This window comes from Molothrus ater, chromosome 1 (assembly GCF_012460135.2).
Source record: "Molothrus ater isolate BHLD 08-10-18 breed brown headed cowbird chromosome 1, BPBGC_Mater_1.1, whole genome shotgun sequence".
NCBI classification, from domain to species: domain Eukaryota; kingdom Metazoa; phylum Chordata; class Aves; order Passeriformes; family Icteridae; genus Molothrus; species Molothrus ater.
In genome coordinates, this window is record NC_050478.2 from 46,671,618 (window position 1) to 46,693,298 (window position 21,681).

The 21,681-nt window shown below is 35.2% G+C and overlaps 1 protein-coding gene across 1 annotated transcript in view; it reads left to right on the forward strand.

Annotated features, from left to right (window-relative positions):
• BBS9 (Bardet-Biedl syndrome 9) overlaps positions 1–21,681 on the forward strand; it is a 283,034-nt gene that overhangs the window by 132,654 nt on the left and 128,699 nt on the right. The window contains exon 21 of the mRNA XM_036378769.2: positions 8,559–8,781. Coding sequence (XP_036234662.1) covers positions 8,559–8,781 — 223 coding nt within the window. The remainder of the gene's footprint in view (positions 1–8,558; positions 8,782–21,681) is intronic.

Sequence of the window (21,681 nt, forward strand, 5' to 3'; positions counted from 1 at the left end):
TAAATCATATCTGTACAAACAGTGGAGGAGTTAATGAACTTTGCTTAAGATACTGTTGTAGGAAAAAAACCCCTAGCATAAATTTAAAAGTTGTCTATCCAAGTAAACATGCAAGTCCAGTTTACCGCTGTCCTCTTTGTCCTCACCTGTTTGGGATTTTGGGAGAATAGAAATTCCACAATTTGAAGTAACACAACTGAGTTTAAAGATAGTGGTGTGTAGATCTAAAGTAATGTGAGAATTTAAATAGGAAATCAACTTTATAACAAGTTTTTTTTTCCAGATCTACTATATTTTAGTGTGTGTGCTTCCATGCTTCCATATTTCATAGGTTTTGGAAACACAATCTCATTTGTCAGTATTTCATAGCATATTATATTAATAACCTAATAAGAGATATAGTGAAGGATGAAAAGTTCTTCTCCAAGAATATCAGTGTCAATAAAGATGGAGTATGGGCTGAGATGCAATGAGAAGTTTCAATAACCTTGTTTTAGCATATGTTTTTTCTACTTTTTTCCTCCAGGCTGAATGTAACAAGGTCTGATTCCTTTTCCCCATACTTAAAGTTATCTTGCTGATCCTAATTGTAAAGTTAATGTATGGCAAACCTATTACTGGATGTGTAGCACTTCTTAGCAAGATGCACAACTCTTGGTATGTTGTCTTGCCTGTAGATAGCTTTGACAACCTCTGCAAGACCCAAACAGCACCTCAGTTTTCCTAACTAACTGGTGAAAAGTTATTGAGGAAAAGAAAGATGAAGTGTTAGATGATTTCAGTGCTAAAAATCAAAACAACAGACTTCTGAAGCTGGCAACAAAAAAAGTCGTGCCATTCCATTCATGTAGTGTTTGCAAGAGGTTATTTCATCAGTTCCCAGAAGGGGCCAGTGGTCATAAGAAGTCAAGGTAGAAAGAAAATTAAGATGAAAAAAATCTCTCAAAACTTGAGGATTGGGGAATAGTGTCTACAGAAACTCATGTAGTGTATGAAATTTCACTATTCCAGATAGGATGTGTTATTATTACAACAAATAAGCATTGCTAGATGAATAACTGTACAATTAGATAAAATTTATCTTTTGAAAAAATAAGTCCTTTTCCTTGCCTCTTATCCATTCTTAAATACCCATGGTTGTCCAGGAAAAAAACCCATAAATTAGATATCAGGAAACACTCTGTATTGCTCCAATTTTGAGATATGAGACAATTTGAAAGAAGAGTTGAGTAACACAGACTCATTACTTGTCAAGAAGAAACTTACTGATTTAATTCTAATCTAATTTTAACCTAATTTTGAAAGTCTTTCTGTACAAATGAAGAACATCCAATGAAAAAGGATGCAGCCCATTTGGAAATTCGGCTGCTGTATATAGAGGTCAAATTTTAATGGAGGAGCTAATGGAACCATCATCTATATTCATCCTGGTATACATTTTTTTTGTCAAGCATGCACTTTCCTGAGAGTGAATTACTATCTCAAAAGCATCTAAGAGTTAAGCAGTGTTAGAAATATTATAACTATGATCCCCACCCAGAGTTTTGCTTTCTTACATTCTTTAATCATATTACCAGATGTTTCATTAATACAGAAAACCCTACAACTGCTGATAACCATAACCTGTTTCTGTGAGCAGGACTTTGCTCAGAATTAGACTTGAAAAATAACTTAAAATCTCAAAAGATAGAGGTCATCATCCTTGTGCATGCAGCTTTCAGAACCTTTATTTAGTAATGCTGACTTTGCTAGATTTCTAAAACACCCACTGCTTTAAATATTGCTCTTCTACAGTTTGATTTTTCCATTAGATTAGTTTAGGAGCACCATTCCTAAAAGAGAAAGTACTGCCTATTCTATAAGATAATTTTAAGAACACTATTTTGATTACTAAGCCATATGCATTTTTAACTTTCTTTCCATATCTGAAGACACTATAGAAGGAGAGTTTGGCAAATCTTGTTTTAAAGTTAAGTGTCCATAGAATAGAATCCTCCAAAAGCTATATTTATATTTAATGCAGAAGCATTTGGTCATTTGTGAACTGACAAAAATACCAGAGAAACTTTTAAATGACAATTCTACTTTCCAGGAAATAATCTGTCATAGAGATTTTTCTCAGGTGAAGTTGCCATTGGCTATCAATAGATGTTTACCAAGTAGGACTCAAAATGAAAAGTTCTTGTAGAGAGTAGTTTATGCTGCTGGAGAGTTCCTATTAAATAAATATTTCTGCATTGAACAGATAAAGTTGCTGTTTCTGTTATGACTGGCAATTACAGCGCAGCTGTGCAGGAATTATAAGTGTGTCTGTGACAGACTTTTAAATTAACCCACTTTATTCACAATGGATTTTTGCTAAATCTGATTTTTGCAGTCTATTAACCTCAAAATGTGAGAGACTAATATTTGAATTAGATATTCTTAAGTAGCTGGAAAATAGTTGCTGGCATAAATACTATCTACACAGATCTGTTTTGCTATATTTGGACCAGTTTGATAAATATTGTAAACAGATCTCATACAGTTTCCTGTACAATCTTGATTCCTTTCTGTAGTCTTTTATTTGTTGCTCTTAACAGACTGTTTAAGCTTTTACTTTACATATCTTTTGTACCAGGATCCCTACAGAGCTTGATTGCTCATATTGTGGTCAGAGTTATCAAGATGTTACCTTGTATTTCTCTGGGATTTGCATTTTCTTTTGTCCCTTGTTTGGCTTTTATTTCTCATGTTTCAAGTAAATTGTAATTTGTTTGGAGTAGGCAAATTTTCTAAGTCCAAACCCTTAATAAGATTTAAATGTCCATAAAGCTCAGTAGGTCGATGTAGGTGATGTAGGTACAGTTTGTGGTAACTGTGAGTGGGGCTGCGGCCAAGCCTCATCCCCAATGGGCTACAGCTGTGTAGGTCAGGTGAGCAGCATTGACAGCAGTGAGCCATGGTGTGCCCAGGTGCACTGACCAACCACCAAAGGGAGCAGAGGGCACACAGGTGCAATGCATGAAAGATAATGGTATAAAAGGTTCTGCTGAAGAACAGCAAGGGCAGCCACTTGCAGCCTTCTGAAGTGGTGTTGCTCTGTATGGGCAGATGCTTGAAGCCTTCTGATGTGGTATGGTGTTGCTCTGTTTGGGTGAATGCTTAAAGCCTTCTGAAGTTGCGTGGTGATACTCTATGTATTGTGGCTGTCTCAACTGTGACATGTGCTGTGGCATATGCTGTGACAGGTTGACTTCAGAGTGCAATCTCACAAATAAGGATGGTTTCCATAATTTAAAGTGAAATTGATTCATCTATGGTTTTGAACTATTTTTCTAGAACTACATATCATACTAATTTTCTTCCTTTTTTTTTTTTTTTGTTTTGTTTTGTTTTTCTGGCTCTTACTTTGTCTGGGATGTTCCAGTATATCCTCACTTTGATATAATTTTCATCAGTCTATGAATTTGTATTAGAACTGAATTTCTTTAAGTGTCAGTAGGAGTCAAAATCAAATCTGTTAATATTATGAACATCATGCATCATAAATGATTTAAAAAAGATATGACTAGAGAAAGTAAGTTTAATGTAAGAACTTCAGCTGTGATTTTTCTGTTGTGTGCTCAATACAAATGTCCTTCTTAGGCACTTTATAGATTTGGAATGTATTTAAGCTTGAGTCATTTGTCTGGATTTTCATCAGACTTGAATTCTATTAGTCTGTAGGATTTTGCCAGTTCCTTGTTTTTTAGTTTATCCCAGTGGTAGGTTTTTGTTATTTGTATGTGTGGAGGTGCTTTTGCTTTGGGTTTTCTGGTTTGTTTTTTTTTTTTTTTTTTTTTTAAATGCAAAAGTGAATTGTAGGAGATTCCAGATAATCTGTGGCTGATGAATCTAATGCATTACATTAATGAAAACTGGCTTTATATTGTTATGCGGATAATTCTTCAATGAAGAAAAATTTTTTCTTAGAAAGCCTTTTCTTAAAAAATATACTGTCTCTGTCTCTTGGCACTGTTCAGATGTAATACATTGAGACTTCAGTACTATTTTGGTGCATTTTTTTTCTGAGTGCTTAATAGATATTGAGTCTATTGGTTTGCCTTTTCTTTTATTCCAATTCTTTTCAAAAGGTCTCCTGAAGGGTTTATCAGTTCTTTTTAGCCATAATTTTTCAGGAACACTAACAAGGGAGGTTTGTCATTTCCATTTCTGATAGCACAGGCAGGTGTTGCATGCCTAGTTTGTGGCTTCTGTGGCTGTTATCTCCTCTTTGAGACAAATAAATAAGTTAGAAATATAGAATATGCTTGAAGAATATGAGTTAGGAAGACTGCTACCACAGTCAATTCCTGGCCAAATTTGCTGATAGTCTGTGCCTGTGTTGGATACTACCAGGTCAGTAGCTTTGGATTAGTGGATTACTGGTTTGTATATGTAATAAGATTTTTTTTTTTAAATTGCTGTAAAAGCAGAGTGCAGAGAGGCACATGGCTGGTGTTCCTTGTGAATTAGCATAAACAATGCTTTCAGATACAGAAACCTCTGGTGCTTGAGATATGCATAAATGCCAAGGTTGTAATTAATATTGTGAACTTCCAAGTATTCTAGCATTTTTGAAAACTGATGAAATCACTGTTGTGTCTAAAATAAAGAAATAAGATATAGCCAGGCAAATTCTTGAGTGAACAGCTGTAAGAATTCCCATCATTTGGCTGGCACCAATTTTGCTTAGTTTATGCAGTATGTTTCACATTGTATCTGAATTCTTTCAGAACTGCCTTGGTTGTCACTCCAGGATAAATTACATCATAGGCAGCTCAGAATGGCTGTTGCCTTAGGAGTATTGTTAATAAAGATAAAGGCTTTTAAAGTAAAAGGTACACAATGAAATACTTGTCTGGCTTATGCATACAGCTTAGGAATCTTGTTCAAGTTTGACTGATATGCTATTAGAATGATTTATTTGTACTTAAGACAAATAGGTTTAATTTGTAGATCTCTGAAATATACTACCTGTATAAATGTGTTAAGAAGGTACAACATAGGAGTAAACCCACAAAATCTGACAACAGAGCCCTATCAGACTTCTCCCTACCTATATGTGTTCTATGTGTCTTAACAACAACAATATGGAAATCCTCCTCTCAGATCCTGCCCCTATCTCTGTCTAGTTGACCTTGCTTTTAACCAACTAAACTCTTGGGGAGTGGAATGTTGCAGCTAAGTGTCAGGCTACAAACAAGGTACTCTGGATGAAGCCTTATGCCAAAGTGAGTTTGTATGTATAATTATTGTCACACTCAGATATGCCATGACATCTGAGGATCCTTTGTGGCAATTTGTACAGAACACTAATGATATGTACTAATATAATGTTAGCCATGCTAGTATCACAAATCTGCATTTGGTCTTCAGACTCCTGCAGTGTATTTGATATGGTTTTGAGATAGTTCCAATCTCTACCTATTACCTAAAAGAGAAAAGTAATAATGTGTATACGCAAAACATGAAGCCCACCTTTCCCTGTGAAACAGTAAAATGGATGAATTAAATATTTTTCTTATCTATTTCAATTACACAAAGATTTTGGATGATTTAATAATGCCTCTTTCTGTGAGTCTCGACTGGCATTTATTGTCGCAGTCACGGCAACGCTTGCTGGCCATAGAATGATGGATTACTGGCATCACACTCCTGTTGAAGGTGTTACTTTTGGTCCTTAAATACGCAGAATACTACACAGAAATCCATTAGGGAATATTACAACTGTGGCAGTAGAAACATTCTGCAGTATGGGCTATCGATGAGAATACTTTCATTTTCAAACATCTCTCTGCTTTTTTAACATGTGAAGAATTTTTCTTGTTCCTTCAATTCTCCCCTTGCACCAATAAAAATTGCTGACAAATGCAGTCTTATTTGCAGCCATTAATTCTTAGTTGTACAAAATCACCTTAACTGTTTTCCAGCAAGTCTTTTTTCATTTAGAGGTAGCCTTTGTGTACCCTTTCATTAATCATAAAGGCTGCTTTGGATTTGACTGGACTTACTAGGTCAACAGACCTTGAATTGGAGAAGATAGTTTTATGGTCTACTGAGAAACCAGTTTTACATGGAAATGAAATACAAGAACAAGGGTTGGAAAATGTTAAGGCTGTGGTATAAAGTAAAACATACCTGTGTGAGCCAAGGACAGAATACTATCCACTTTTAATTTCCTGACTTTTGTTAGCTTGTAAGTCAGTGCTTTCATTTAAATGCTTTTGCCTGCATTTTTACAACTTATTTGGAGAGACATATTGGCCAGCTTCTGAGCTACTGTATGCTGACGACAGTTAATCATGTGTTTCTTTGTCTTTTAGTGAAATTCAAGATTCCTATATGTTGTTCTTATTTTTCATGATTTGTAGTATAATTAGGAGTGGCTGGCTTGACTGTTTTTGGTGCTTTGTACATATTAAATTTCATTGCCCGGTATGTGGGAATGTAGACAGCATTTACCAGCTCATTAACCTCTTTAAATTGGCTGCAGAATGGATGATTTCCTGTCACCATCACAGGTCACTGGATGCATTGCATTCTAATGGACTCTTTCTAGAATATTTGCAAACTGTTACACTACTACAGCACTGATTGACTGATTGGCATGTTTTTTCTGGTTTACGTAGTTTTTGTTCTAGTTTATGGATTTTTTTTTTTATGGGGAGAAAATCCAGATAAGATAATAGGTTAATGTTATTTTTCTGAAGTCAGAAAGGCAAATGCTGACTAAGAAAACCTCACTAGGTGATCCTGTTCCTCTACAAAATATAAATGTTATACACACACATCACATTTCCAGGACACTCAGTATAGAGTGTGTTTGGACAATGATGAAGTGCATATGACTGTGAGGTCTCACTGCTGTACTTGACCACTAGTAAGCATCGGCCCTGGTTTTGTTCTTAGGAGTTTAACGTGATCAGCGAGGTGGCCTTTGATTTTCTGTGTTGAAAGTAGTGTCCTTCACAAAAGCCATGATGTATTTAATTGAAGAAATCCATAAACCTTATTTACTCAGTGGGCTATGTCTGGGTTGACGTTGTCATTCTTTCAAACATTACTCTTACTGAGTCATGGAAATTTGTATATGTAGGCAATTTTGCTGTTCAGCTTAGCTTTTTCAATCAAGTAGAGCACATCATGAGAAAGAGCTTGGAAACTAGAAGATTCTGAGTTTTCTTTTCTGAGTACTTGCCTCATAAAGAGCAAGCTTGGTGTTAGCTTCTGATAGTTCAGCAGCAAGTAGAGCTGGATGATTCCAGATTGTCGTGTCAGAATTTCTAAAGTCACTTAACTTGCCAAAATAAGTCACAGCCAATCACGAGCATTGAGAGAGCAGACACTAATACTGCAGTGGTTAAATATACTTTCCTGTGCATGTAGGCAGCACATACATGGAACTTGCTTACAGGTGGCTGAATACTAAGAGATGTTGTGAGTCATGAAGTTAGCAGGCCACCAAGCCCTTTGTATTAGTTGCTAACTCTATCCAAGCTCTGTAAGATTGTAATGAAAAGACATGAGAAAGCTTTGTGACTGTCTTGCAATTCATTAATTATAGATGCTGTGGATTAATCACATAGGCTCATCAGAGTGTAATTTAAGATTCCAGAATACATCAAGAGGAGTCAATCTGCATGTCATACTGCAAAAATGAGATAGATATAATGTATTAGATTTTATGCATTAACCTAATAACCTTGTCACAAATAGTAAGACTTAGATCCTGAATTCTTACTTAAAGGAATGCCTTTGATTTATTTGTGTAAAACCCAAGTATAGATTACAGATTCAAAGCTAACTTTTAAACGTGCTAGTCAAGGTGCTTATTGAAAAGAAACTTACTTGCTTTTTCTGAGTGTAATTTGTTTGTTTTAAATGGAAGTGATTACTAAGCTGGTCTTTTCATAAATATTTACAGCTTGACACTCTGCTGAAATCCAAGTCCCTGTTCATCACAGCACTGCCACGTGTGCTCATAACTTAGGGTTAATTGATCTGATAAATGGGTACTGAATATCTTTGTATTGCAGTCATGATGTTCTCTGCTATTGGCATATTATGCAACTCTTTGTGATTCCAAGGAACGTATAATTGGATATGTATTTTTTTCCTGGCCTTGATGTCTCATCATCCTAATATTATATTATTATATACTACATATACTACCTATTATGCTTTTATTTACATCTCCATTCTGTTCTTAATTTCAAATGTCACAACCAGGAACTTCTAGTTTTCAGTTATTAATGCAACAACTGAATTTAGCTGTTATATCGCATACTGTCCATGCATTGTTACTAATGAAATTCGATTTCTCTGACCTCAATATTAGAGCAAGTTTATTTTTTCAACTTTTGCTTGTACAAGTTGAAGTTGGGTTTTCATGACAGTCATTAACCCCAAAGCCATATTTTATGTACCAGTTTAGTTTGAAAATTCTCGGTCCATGATTTGTTACCTTATTTTTAATATGATATATCATAATGCAGTTCACCTAATTTTATTTAATTTTCTGTTCTCTAATGCAGGGTTGGGAAGAAACTGTGGATGCTGCAGTCTCTTACTTATTAAGAACTTGTTTATCAAAGAGCTCCAAGGAGCAGGCCCTGACTCTCAGCAGCCAGTTGTCCATGCCCAAAGATACCAGCAGACTGAAGAAAAACATCACCCTCTTCTGTGATAGATTGGCCAAAGGCGGTCGCCTTTCATTGAGTATGGACTCGGCCACTCAGCCAGCTGCTGCTATGCCAGGTAAAGACGTGAATGTTCAGAATCCAAAGTACTTATTTGCATATTAAAGCTAAAAATTTTGCACATTTTATTTTCTTGGCAGTTTGTTTTCCATTGATTGTGGGAACCAAACACTGGTGTCACTGACAAGTAGAATGACTTAGGTAATAAGATAATTTCAAGTTTGAAGTTTTCTCATTCTATTCAACACTTACTGTTGCTCTTACAAAGTATGCAGAGTAATGCAGCAAATGAAACACAGATGGTCACTGTTATACTGAAAATTCTTATCACTTATTTCTTTGCACTTTTCAATTGGATGTGTGCATGTGTATCTGCATGTGTACGTTTCTAATGTGATGGAAAAAGGAGGAGTGAAAAGTCCTGTTTTCTTGGTAAAGAAATTAATATATTTGTATTAGTGGCTTTATGGCATATCCATATGATAAATAATGAAGTAGTAATAACACTAAATTAAAAATCTGTAACTTTAGAAAGTACTAGTTAACTGGGTGGTATCTCATAGAAAGCATGAAATTGAAGATGGAACTAATTTGAGTATGTATTATTTCCCATATAGAATAAGAATATGAGCAAGATTTCACAATAATTTTCGTGACTGTCAAGGAATTACTATTTTTAAAGGAAATTTTATTAATGTCCTTTTCTGTTTTCTGACTTTTTAGTTGTAGTGGGAGCAGAGTTATACTTTTTCTGTAGAGTCTGGAGTTTAGCATCTTTGTACTGTTGCAAGACATTTTCTTCCTGCTGTTTTCCTCCAGTGAGATAGATAGACTTAGTAAACATTAGATACTCCTGGTGACTTGGAAACAGGTATTTTTTCCCCATCTTACTGCTCCAGATCTGGATTGGCTGCTTGTTCAGCTTCATAATCTCCAAAACCATAATATCACTATGGTCTTTGACCTCGGTGCCTTCCTTCTCCTACAGCAGTCTTCATATATGTAAGGAAAAGTTTGTATTTTATATATGCATCATGCTTAAACCTAGGAGTTTGTTTTGTTGGCTATATGGATATTGTTATTGATAAAGATTGGAGTTATGTTAGGGCAGTATCTTGATTATCAGTATTTTGCTTTCTTACATTATGAAGAATAATTAAATTCTTGTTTAATATAATATGAATGGTCTGTAGGATGTTTCAACAACTCAAAAGTCCTTGTTATGTGTGGCCCTCCTTTGCATGTGCCACTATAAATGATCTGGTAAAACAGCTGCAGACTACGCAGTGGTAGAAATTCTATCAACATATATTAATTTACTTTAGTGTTATACTGTTGTCATATCTGGAACCAGACTCATAGTCGTGTGAAGTAAGGAAGTGAGGCATAATAACTAAGTGTCATATTGACTTTACACATTTCTGCAAGTATTTCTTTGCAAGACTAAAATATGTGCAAAGGACGTTTAATTTGTTGAACTTTGATTATATAACCATTGTTTTCTCTTCTAAGTATTTTGAAAAGGTGTGAGTAGCTGCAGTTCAACTTTTTCCACCTAAGCTAATAAGGTGAATTGATTTAATAAAGAAATTCACTTCTTCCTATTTAGTTGACTAATGTTATTGAGTTCAAAGAACTATGCAATTAGATTATGAGCCTGTTAGGAAAGGAGAAAAATTTGTAAATATTATAAACAAATTAGAAGAAATATTGCTCTTGATATTCTTTGCATTTACTCATTAACTGTTGAGAGAACATAATTTTTGAAAGAGGTTGAAACTAAAAAATGTTATCTTAGTTAATGAGAAGTTCATTAGAGAGAAATACTGCTGTCAAACGCTCAGAATAGCATAGTATTTAAATACCTATCCTCCAGCAGGATTTGCTGTGTGATTTGAAACTGTGTTTGTCTTTGAACAGACTGAGAAAACTTAGAACTTCTTTGTGAGAATAAAGGTTTTGCTGACACTTTTTAAACATGTTTGTCTTGTCACCTGTTCAGGTTTTCTCTGGCCATCTCTACCTTGGCAAGTAATGTGGTTCTGTTAGAAGCAGATCTGTAGGCAGAAGGAGTTGAGGCTGGCAATGTGATTTGTATCTTGTCTTTGTTTCAGAACTAGCTCTGTGCCGGTACTGGTTCTTCATTAGCAGTTGGAGTGCTCTAGGTACATTCCTGGAATTCATTTGCCTGGTTAGACTTACTAAAAGAAATTAATTCCTGTGCTCAAGACCACTCTTCAATATGAAAACAGTGCTGTTAGTGGGGATAATCAAAAAAAATTTGGCTTACTGTTGAGTCTAGCTAAAAGCACCTGTTGTCTCTACACGTGGAAGAAATTGAGAATGGTATCTTATTATAAAGGGAAACCAGTACACAAAATATCTGTGCTGTTAAGAGCTCTTTGATAATGCCTAGAAAATAGAGAAACTCCTTTTCCCAGCCCTTAAAGGAGAGAACTGGAATAGGTACAGGAGAACGAGGTAGAACCATATGTGGAGAGGGAGACAGAGAATTGTATTGGTATCTGAGGATTTATGGTGCAGTACTGGATGGTAATGTAGGGGAAGGTTCTTCAGGATGTTTAAGCTCCAAGGCAAAGGTGGTCCCATAATTATTCAGTAGGGTTGTGAGCATTGGCTTGAGAATTTTGTTCAATACCACTTTTTGTTAAGCCCATTTTTTCTTAATGATGAAAACCCCTTTCTCCATAGTAATCAACTTAAAAAAATTTCTTTTAAAGTGCCTAGGACCGTTCTAGTATTGCAGCACTGTAGCAGTAGGCTCAATTTCTAGAAGTTATATTTAATATGTTCAAGATGGTGTACCCTGAAATCTAGAGAAATTGCCTGAAGCCACATTAAAAAGCTGATGATTATCTTGAAGTGTGTAACTATTTGAAAGATGCCTTCCAAAGTGTTTGTCAATATTTGTAGTTAATCCAAGAGTATATGTTAGAGGTAGATCATGGTCTCTCCTGGGTCTGGTTTTGTTCACTATTTTCTTTAATAGTTTCACTGATGGAATATGGGCACAAATGTTAAAATTGTGGCTTTGCAACAAGCTTGTAGTAGTTTGAGGCATATTGAGAGAGCAGTAATTCTGATCTTGATAAATTAGAGGAGGATCTAAAGTTAAGACAATTTTCAGTTGAAGCAAGCGCCAAGGACTCTAGCAAGGAACAATCTGACAAACTAAAATTTGAGAAATAATTCCATAAGCACTATTGCCATAGGATAGACTTGTGGGGTTATATTGGGCCATGAACTGAGAAAAAGGCAGTAATATGTTTCCCCTAAAGGTGAATTCCAGCTTTGGGTTATAGTCATATGACTTTTAATGAGGAGATATGATTATTTCTTTCTGTTCTTCATGAGTAGAATTCATGGGGAGCACAATTTAAGGAAAACCTTAAATTGAATAGAGTTCAGTTTTGTTTCTTCTGAGGGAAAAATGAAGAGAAATTTCAGGAGGGACGTGATAGTTTTCCAGTATGTAAGATGTTCTTATACGGGTGATTAAAATTTAATCAGAATCATTGGCTAAATATGATTATAGCTGTAAACCACATCAGGCTATATCATGTACTGTGTTGCCTTTGGCAGTGCATAAACAGCTGGATGAGAGGAATGGTGAGGGGTTAAGGGCCTGGTGCCAACCACAAGTGTGGGTGAATGCCAGGGAAGTGCTTGGAAAGGTGCTGTAGACCACCCACATTGTCATGTATTGAGTTTAATGGGTGTGAGAATTTATAGCATAAATCCTGATGACCTGCAGTGAGTTAATTCTGAAGCTTTTAATGGTTTCTTATAATATCTGTGTGTTGTGCAGGATTGCTTTTAAAACCTTGTTGAGTATCAAGTGTGGGTGTTTGAAGACTTATTTAGATGTCAGTTGGATTGGAGGCCTGTTTACAATATTGCTTTACCCATATTTTGGGAAGCTCAGTTAATCTTTGACTAGAACGATATCCTGCTTTTCCTATAATAAATGAGATGTGCAAATACTGCCTTTATCAGTTCAAGGCTTTGTTCAAGCAAGGAGTTTTAAATTTAAATAAGGAATTATTTTTCTTTAGAGCATACTTTTTCTTCTGACTTGTGGTTTTTTTTTTTTAACTCCAGTATTTTTTATCTCTTGGCTTTGTTAGGACATCATTGTACTGTGTTTTAGCATGATTTACTCACATAGTTAAGTATTACTGGAGCAGTAGAAAAAACATTATTTAACCAGAAAGTCAATTACTGATCTCCATCACTGAAATTTGTGGAATGCCAAAGACTGTAATCTACCCAGATGGCTAAATCCTTAGAAATGAAATTATAAGGAAAAGGATGAATATTTTGAAATAGGACTTATAAATAGTTTTGTGTAAGTGTAATATTTGAAAGTTATATAAAGTTAGAGCTAGAAGGCGAGCTGACTGCTCATCTAGTTTTCCCTTTGTGTTGCAATGGGGTTAAGGGATTCAGAACATCAATGACAGAGTTTATCTGAACTCATAAACACCTTGAACAATATCTCGATAGCTGTTAAAATAGTTTAGTGTCATGGTTGGAAGGTTTTCCTAATGTTTGATATGTATGATTTTTCCTGCAAATCAGAGTGTTTTATTGTGAATATTGAAAGTGGAGCTGGCAGTTAACGATGTTCTTTAATTGTTTGAAACTTTGGAATGTTTTTAGTCCATTCCTCTAGTAACTTTTCTTTTATGCTAATTGTGACAAAATGCTAGCATTCTTTTTATGAATGATTTTGTCTTGCTCTTTGTTTACCAAAGTGGAATACTTTTCCTTTAGTTTGTGCAGAAAGTATATCATACTGCACTCTGCTCTATTTTAATTTCAAGACCCTTTTCTACAAATTTGTTTCCTAAGCAGATGTTTCCCATTCTGTATTTATACAGAATCAGCATGGTGGCATTTATGTGACTAGATACTTTGTTTTCCTAGGTTTTTAATTTATCAAGTTCATTATAATTTTATTTTGTGTAATAACGGTTCTACCATTTAGATTATGAATGGGTAAATGCAAGCTTTAAAGCTTTACCACATTAAGTATATATATGCATCCAGAATCTATATTCATACTTTAGAAGACAAATTTTTCTAGGGTTTCTTTTCCTTGCATAAGATTATAAAAACCTGTTTTCAAAATCTTGTGGTGGTATTTATGAGTGAATACTGCCCCTTTGAAAGCTGTTTTCTTCACTGGAAAACTGGGATGAAACAGAATGTGTCATATTCCTTAAGGAACTCTCTGTTTACATGCTACTAAACTTGGGGAGAATGTTAGTATTAATTGGAAAAAGATGTGGATTTGAGATCCTGGGAGAGTAATATTAATCTATATATGAGAATTGGACATAAATATTACTGCAAGTTCTTAATAAACTGAGTTTATCTGAAGAAAGACTGGTAATGGTTTGATCTGAAGAAATGGGATTTTTGTAGTTGCAAATTCCTCTCTTACACCCTTAATTATGAATTTTTCATTGGTCATTAGTGGAAGAGAACATACAGTCTAAGTCAAGTCCTCCAGCTTTAAGAGACTTAAATTGAGAATATCTTAAAGTGTAGTGGCTTCCATTTGTACTCATGCAGGCTCCAGTCTGTGTTTGTAATGTTATCTTGGTAGCAATTACAACAACTTTTTTTCCCCGGAGAAGTTAGAATCATGTAGTTTGAATTTCAAGTAGCCTGAAGAAGGCACAGATACAGAAGTTGGCCCTGAGGCTCAGACAATGCTTTTGAACCACCAGCAGATACTTAGAAAAACCATGTGAGGCTGACAGAACATGGTTTGAGATCTTTTCCTGTAGCTTACATATTGTGAGCTTGAGGCTATGATGCACTGTCAGTTTTGTGTAGCCCCTCATTGGGTGCAAAGTGTATAAAAATATGGGTTGTTTCTCACTGATGTGACACAAGTCCAGTGCTGTTTATTTCTGCAGAAGACTGTAGTCCATAATGAAGTATGATTCTCACTTATTTTCCATATATTTTCTGTAGGAATAAAATATTGAACTACTTTTTTGGTTTTCCTTTAGTAACCGTTAAAATAATGTTTTTAGATTTTTTTCCTTATTTTAGTTTTAATATATTGGGTATTCATAAAGATTTTTAGGACTGCTTAATAAATCTATGTAAGGAAGAGTATTCACGAAGGTTGTTGAAAGTACTTGAAAGGATTTTGTAGACCTGAGCACTGGTCAGTGCTGACTGATGGAACTGGTGGTCATTGACCAAATTAGACTCAGCATTTTACCCATCTTTATCATAGTACCCCTCACCTGTTTCCACTCTTCCCTAACTGCTTCCATTCAAGTAGCATTTACAGCAGTGTCTAAAGGCCATCGGTAAGTATCTTTGTATTCAGGAAATCTAAACCTTAGTCATAGTGCTTATTTCTCATTGAAAATCACTTTACTAAGGACTTTTTTCTTAAATGTACCTGGAGGCTTTTACTACCCAAAGCACATTATAACGTGTCAATTAATTCCTACAGATTTCTTGGCACAGGCCCTTAAATATGAAATTGACGTTAAGTGACTTTAACGGTTGTAAGGCAAACTAACTCATCTTTTCTAACTTCCTTAAAATCATACAGGTTGATCAATTAAATAACTATGGATTTCCCTGGGAAGTGGGTTGTTTGCAGTCAGTGAAAAATTATTGTTTTAATGTATAATACAAAACTGAACTCCTCACTTAAATAGAAAGACAGTAAGATTTTTTTACATTTGCTGGCTAAATTTATTTAATATATGTATATAAAGTGTAGCTATGTATTACTGAAGAATTGTATTCATTATTCTTCATTTTCTTAAATGCTCAAAGCTTCTCTTTACCTGTTTTGAAAGTTAATGTATATTTGCAGGTTGAAAAGTTGTGTACTACTTATATTGAAACCAAAACAGATCTATCATCACTATAAGTATTTTTGAAATTCCTGTATTTTTCATACTGCCTCAAAGTAAACATACATTTGGTAAAATGTGAACTGTCTTCTCCTTTTTGTTCTTCCTTCAAGTAAGGCTACCTGTATGGCTCTGATTCATTTTTTTTCCCCCTCTGATTTTCCTCAATTATTTTCTGTATTTCTCCTCTCTACATTTGGCTTCACTGGTTTCCTTCTCCATCCTATGCCCTTTGATGTCCATGCAACTCCGTGCAGAGTCCTTGCACTTTGATAGCTGGAGCAAGTACCCCCACTAACCACCCAAGGGAGTAAATAAGTCTGACAGGGAGAGGTGGCAACAAAAGGGTAGGAAGATCTTTTCTGGTCAGCTGTCAATCTGGGGCCCCCAAAGCAGTAACTGCAGGGAAAATCCTGTGGTACCAGTCTGGATCTATCAGGCAGAGAGATTTTTACAAGGTTTGACAAAGGCATAACAGAGACTAAATCCATAAACAGTACAATCATTGTGTGCTTCTGTGTCCAAATTGTGCAGCTCTGCGCGGCTGAACTGTTCTGCCAATTTAAGCATAACTTTCTTCTCTCCATCTAATTGCAATGATAATCACATAAGAATGATAAGAGCAAAGAAGTTGCTCTGACTCTTGCAGCCCTTGGCATTGTCATACACTCCTGTTAAATTGTGTTGGGTGAGCTAACAATGAGGTATGATATACTCTATAATGGAACATGATACAATGCTGCAGCTTTAATTCAACTTCTAGTTCTTTGAGTTGAAAAAATTTCTTCAGAAAATTATCAGCTGTTCACAATGGACAGTTCTACCTTGATATAAAAGCCTAGAAATAGGTGAATAGTAATATATCAAACATTTTAAACTAATTGTTTGGGTTCTGTTTTTGAGACTAAAATATGTCCCTTGTCCCATAAAGCTGATTTAGTGAAAAGGAAGGGGAGTAGCAAGTCATTAGGGAGAATTTTGGGAGAGGTTACAGCAACAAGTTTTTGTGGTTCCTGAAGAAAAGCTTAAGAACAGTTTAGTGGAGCCAGAAACTTGATTGCTTGGCTCTCTGATGTGGATCTTTACTCTTTGTAATTTCTCTCTGTTGTAACTTCATTAGCTCTTTAAAACTTTTATTTCTATTGTTTTAGTAACTTTGGTCATTTATTTATGTGGAAAGGAAAATTGAACTATGCAGGAGATAAGTGATGTTCCTAAGGTCATACTGTAATACCCATGTATAAACAGAGTTCAAATATGCCTTGCAGTCTTGTCGTAGCTCCTATGTGCACTTTTTTTTGGGTGTTTTGCTATTAAAACACAGATTAAGAGATTGTGGTGAGCCTAACAACGCATTTCAGCCTGTTCTTGCATCATTTGGCTTGTTTCAGGTGAGCACGCTGAAAGAAGGAACTCTGAATGTCAGAGACGGGAAGAAAGTAGGGAACAATGTTTGAGGTGGTCTTTAATTTTAATTCACTTGGTCAACTTTCATCACCCTGCAGGACTCAAATGATATTTCCCCAAGTGGTTAATTTTCAGGGATTATATAAATAATGGTAAAGCATTCAAATATTTTTTTAAATTGAAATGAAAGCACTGATAGAAAATATAAGCTTTTTTTTTTTCCTCAGGGCAATCCAAGACCCAGTGTTGTGAAAAGGGAAAAAATAAGATGGAAGAGTAACAAGACACATTTTTTTGTAGGGTTGTGAAAAGGTTTTTATTATGTTGTTTAGAACATCTCCCCTTCTCAATTGATATTACAGCTGGCAAAAACCACAGGGGAAAGGAGTACAAAGGTTAAGAAGGCTAAAGCAATAACATTTTTAAAAAATGAATAATTTAAAGAGGAAAATGTCATGCATAATGAATAAAAAAGGAATCCCTCTTGAGATCTGGGATTCATTCATTTGTGGTTCTGTGAAATTTAGTTGGCAGTATTGCAATTCCAACTTGCCTCAGCTAAGCAGAGTTCGGATCAACACATTAGTGCCTTGGTGTGCACACTTCTATTGCTGGCTCTTTGCGTTGAAATTAAATTTTAATATGTCCTACTTAGGTAGAAGTGGTCACAAATGATTCATAATGTTGAGGTAAGCTTTTGGTGAAAATAATTGTCAGTTGAAAAAATTTCCCCTAATGATCCTGCTTGTCACTGGACCTTATTTTCTATGTTGTTTGAAACCGTTAGAGACCACAAGCAAAAATAAACTTCTAAAATCTGCTTTAATAAGGTAGTTGTTCAAAACTATGGAAAAAGTATTGCTAATGGAGAAGTGTACAGTCTCTGACCTTCCATTTCAGAAGATTCAATAATAGCAGGTAAAAAAAAAATTAAAGCTAAAACCTGGGTAGTTATTTTTAGAGGCTACAAATATTGTCATTTAAAAAAAATAAAGCCAAATTTTAATAATGTAGCGTAATAATTTTATTTAAGGTATGATATTAATGAAGATTCATTATGTATGTCTAGTTAGTCTTTGGATTTCCACTTACCAGGTCTTGGTTCCTTTAAGCTTTTGTTTCCTGTGATATTTGAAGAACAGCCTATGAGAGCAGCTTATATGATGAAGTGTGCTGGTATTTGTACATGAGCTGCAGGCATTTGAAGACCATAATTAGCTCTGCAGTTTGCATGACATTACTTTTCCTTTGCAATCCCTTTCTGGATAAGACCACCAAAAAATTACGGGGGTTGTCTACCTCAAGTACAACCATGGCAAATTATCAATCCACAAGTAGTTATAAGCAGAGAGATGATACAGATGAATGAAGCAGGATATGTCAAGTGTAGTGACTTATTCAGTTTCTTCTGATGGGCAGCAGCATCCTTCAGTCAGCAGAGTTGCAACTGCTTACACATCAGGATATGTTGTGACTATTATTTCAGGTAGCACAATCCATTTATTTTTCATTTGCTATTCTTGCTTTTTTGACACATTTAGGTTGAGTAAACCTGATTCTCTTATGCTGTCATAAATTAGGTGCACCTTTGCTGAAATTGCTGGTGTTACATTATTATAAACTGCCCTAAGCAATTGTGACCAGAATGAGATAGTTGTCTGCGTAATTATTTTTTTTATGTATGTTATCACTGAATTTGTCTTACAGCTCTTGAAGGTCTGTTTAATCTTCAGGTTAGAAAAATTAGGTGAATGTTTGGTCTTCAGGTAAAAAAAAAATTAAAAACCCACTTGAACAATAAAGATATTAATGCTATTTTTTTCTTAATATTTAAGTCACTTTAAAAGGAAGGGGTTTGTATATGTGAGATTGATTTCATCATTTCTATTGTGTTGGAATGTAGTGTACATGTAGTATAAGGAACATGTACGAGTCTATGGAACTCTGTGGTGAATTAACAGTGTAAAACTATATGTACATCACTAACACCATTTACAGTGTATTTGCTCTTCCACATTACCATAAAGGAGTCCAATAAATCTAAACCTAGTGAAAATTTCATATTTTATACATGCTGAACTGATTTTTCAATTACTTCAGACTTTTTCAGAGCCTAATCCAAATCCTGATGAAATCTGTGGGAGTTTTTCCACAGACTTCAGTAAGCTTTGGCTCAGGCCCCCACTTTTCAATTTTTCAAACAGATTTGCCAAAAATCTGCAGAAAGCCAGGCACTTGGAAAGTTTTTACTTGCAAAGTACAGCTGGTTTTGAGTTGCATATAGGAAAGTTCCCAGTGCTTTTCTGAAACAAAAAAAAATTAGTTTTAAAGGTCTTTTAACTTTAGGTAAAAGGGTGACTTTAACATTTGAAGCTGAAATTTCCTTGGGTCTTAGTCTAAGCATGACAAACTCTGTGCTAGCAGATTGTTTTTAAAATGTGTAATTGTATGTTCACAAAGTTTTAAACTGCAGTTTGAATTCAGCAAAAAATTTTCTTGGGTTGTGAGTTTCAGAGAGTCAGAGATGTCTGTGCTAATAAATGATTTCTCTTTTTGTTTTGGTGTTTGGTTTTTCTTTTTTTTTTGCCTTTTTTTTTTTTTCTTTTCTGCAGTGGAAAGCTGCACTGCAATTAAAGAATTATTCCCTGAGGTTAACTGCACTAATTTGAGAGAGAGCTCTTGAACTTCAGGGAACATGTTACCCAGCCAGCTCCATCTGGTTATGTAGGATGGTTTTCAGTGCCTCTGGGTGGTTGGATCCTAGACTTGGAGGTAGATGTGATTGGACATGCTGGGTTTTAGAGAGCATGAGACACAGCCAGTGCCTCGGCCAGCATTGCTCATACCCTTGCATATCAGCCAAAGGATGAAAATAGTGCCATTTTAAGGCAGCATCTTGGGTTGTGAATGACAGTCAATGTTCCTCAGTAGCTATGTTGTGAATTGCACCCCCATGGTCTTGATGGATTTTTCTTATGGTGAAAAAGGGCAGCATCTTCCTGAATCTAAATGCCTGACATTATTACAGAGCTGTGTATCATCAGTATTAAACTTGCGGATTTTTTTTTTAAATTTTTCTGGATTTTTAAAGAATGAGAGCATGTTTAGGACTGTTCTGCTTTTTCTGTGAGCAGTCAGCTGTTATGTCTATTCATGAGCCTGGTATCAGTAGTTCAGCTAATGTTCACATGGTAAGTGAAGGTCCATAAATTCATGTTTCCCTTGCCCCTGTGTTCACTCAGACTTGCCCATCCCTAAGAATTTGATCTGGTATCTGAGCTGGAAAACGTCATCAAATCAAGCATATGCGGTGCTTCATGACTCTGGCAGATTTAAAAATTTTTAAAAAGTAATGCTTTTTTTTCCTAATTATGTCCTGGCTGAAACACAAAGACTGATGATAACAAGGATGCAAAAGGAAGGAGTTCATAAACTTGAATCCTTAAGGTTTTGTTTACATTCAGTTACACTTTGAGGCAAAGACTTAGCTCACCCTCTACTAATTAGAATATTGCTACAGAACTAATTGAAAAGTAACATGTACTTAGCTACATAATGCTGAAGTTTTCTTTTTAGGATTGTGAAAGCCTTCAGCAAACTGGTAAAAACTGCAGGCTTGATGAGTTTCATGCAATTATCATGGTAGGCTGCATATCTGGTGGGTGTTTGCTGCATGTTCTAAGTGCAAATACCACAGCAGAGTGCTTTGCCAGGAGCGCTCTGTCTTTTGATGAAAGATGTACTTTATTAATTCTGACCCTAACCAAAGCTTGACTTATTCCACTTTAAGAAACTAGTTAACTGTAAATTAGAGATATCACCAAAAAGAGTATTACTTCAAAGTTGGGAAATGATTAGGGGGATGTTCCACTGTTTTAATTGAGTTTCAATTTTAATGACTTACTGTCTTCTATGTAACAATAAACAGCTGTGCCACACTCTGTGTTTCAAAGAACATTTACTCAGCCTTTAAATTTACCATTAGAGATCAAAGAGAAGGTCTGATGTATATGGATGATGAAGGATGCCTCAATTCAAATGGATGGGTGAGCAGAAATAGTGCAGCTAGAGGTAATAAATATTATGAACAACCTTTTTAATGTAAGTTATGTGGTGCTGAACTATATTAAATTTTATGGCTGCATTGAGAAATCTTTTGTAATTATCTTAAAACTCTATCAGTATTGATAGGCATGTGTTTCTTCTAGCACTTTTTTCAAATAAACTTTTCAGTCAAAACTGAGGGGTTTTAAAGTGAAAATAATTGCTGGTGACATTCTTGAAACCAGCTTATAAATAAATGGATGCTTGAATTACATATAGGGATTTGTAGAGGACATTTCAGGGTAAAATCTTGTTGAATGATCAGACTTTCCAATCTTAATCTATTTGAATAGATATGAATTACTTGGTTTTATTTTCTCTAAAATGGAGCAGGTTTCTTGTAACCAGAGTAGTCATTAGTGGTATTAGGTTGCTGTTCAGAGATGCTTAAATGAAGTTATGAACTGATGTTCTCATTTGAATCAGGTTGTTAATAAAGCATGGAACAATGCGACAGGAGTTAGGCAGGAGATTTCAGTTAGCGCAGTAAATTATGTTAGATATCCTGGGTATGGTTACATTTTACCAGG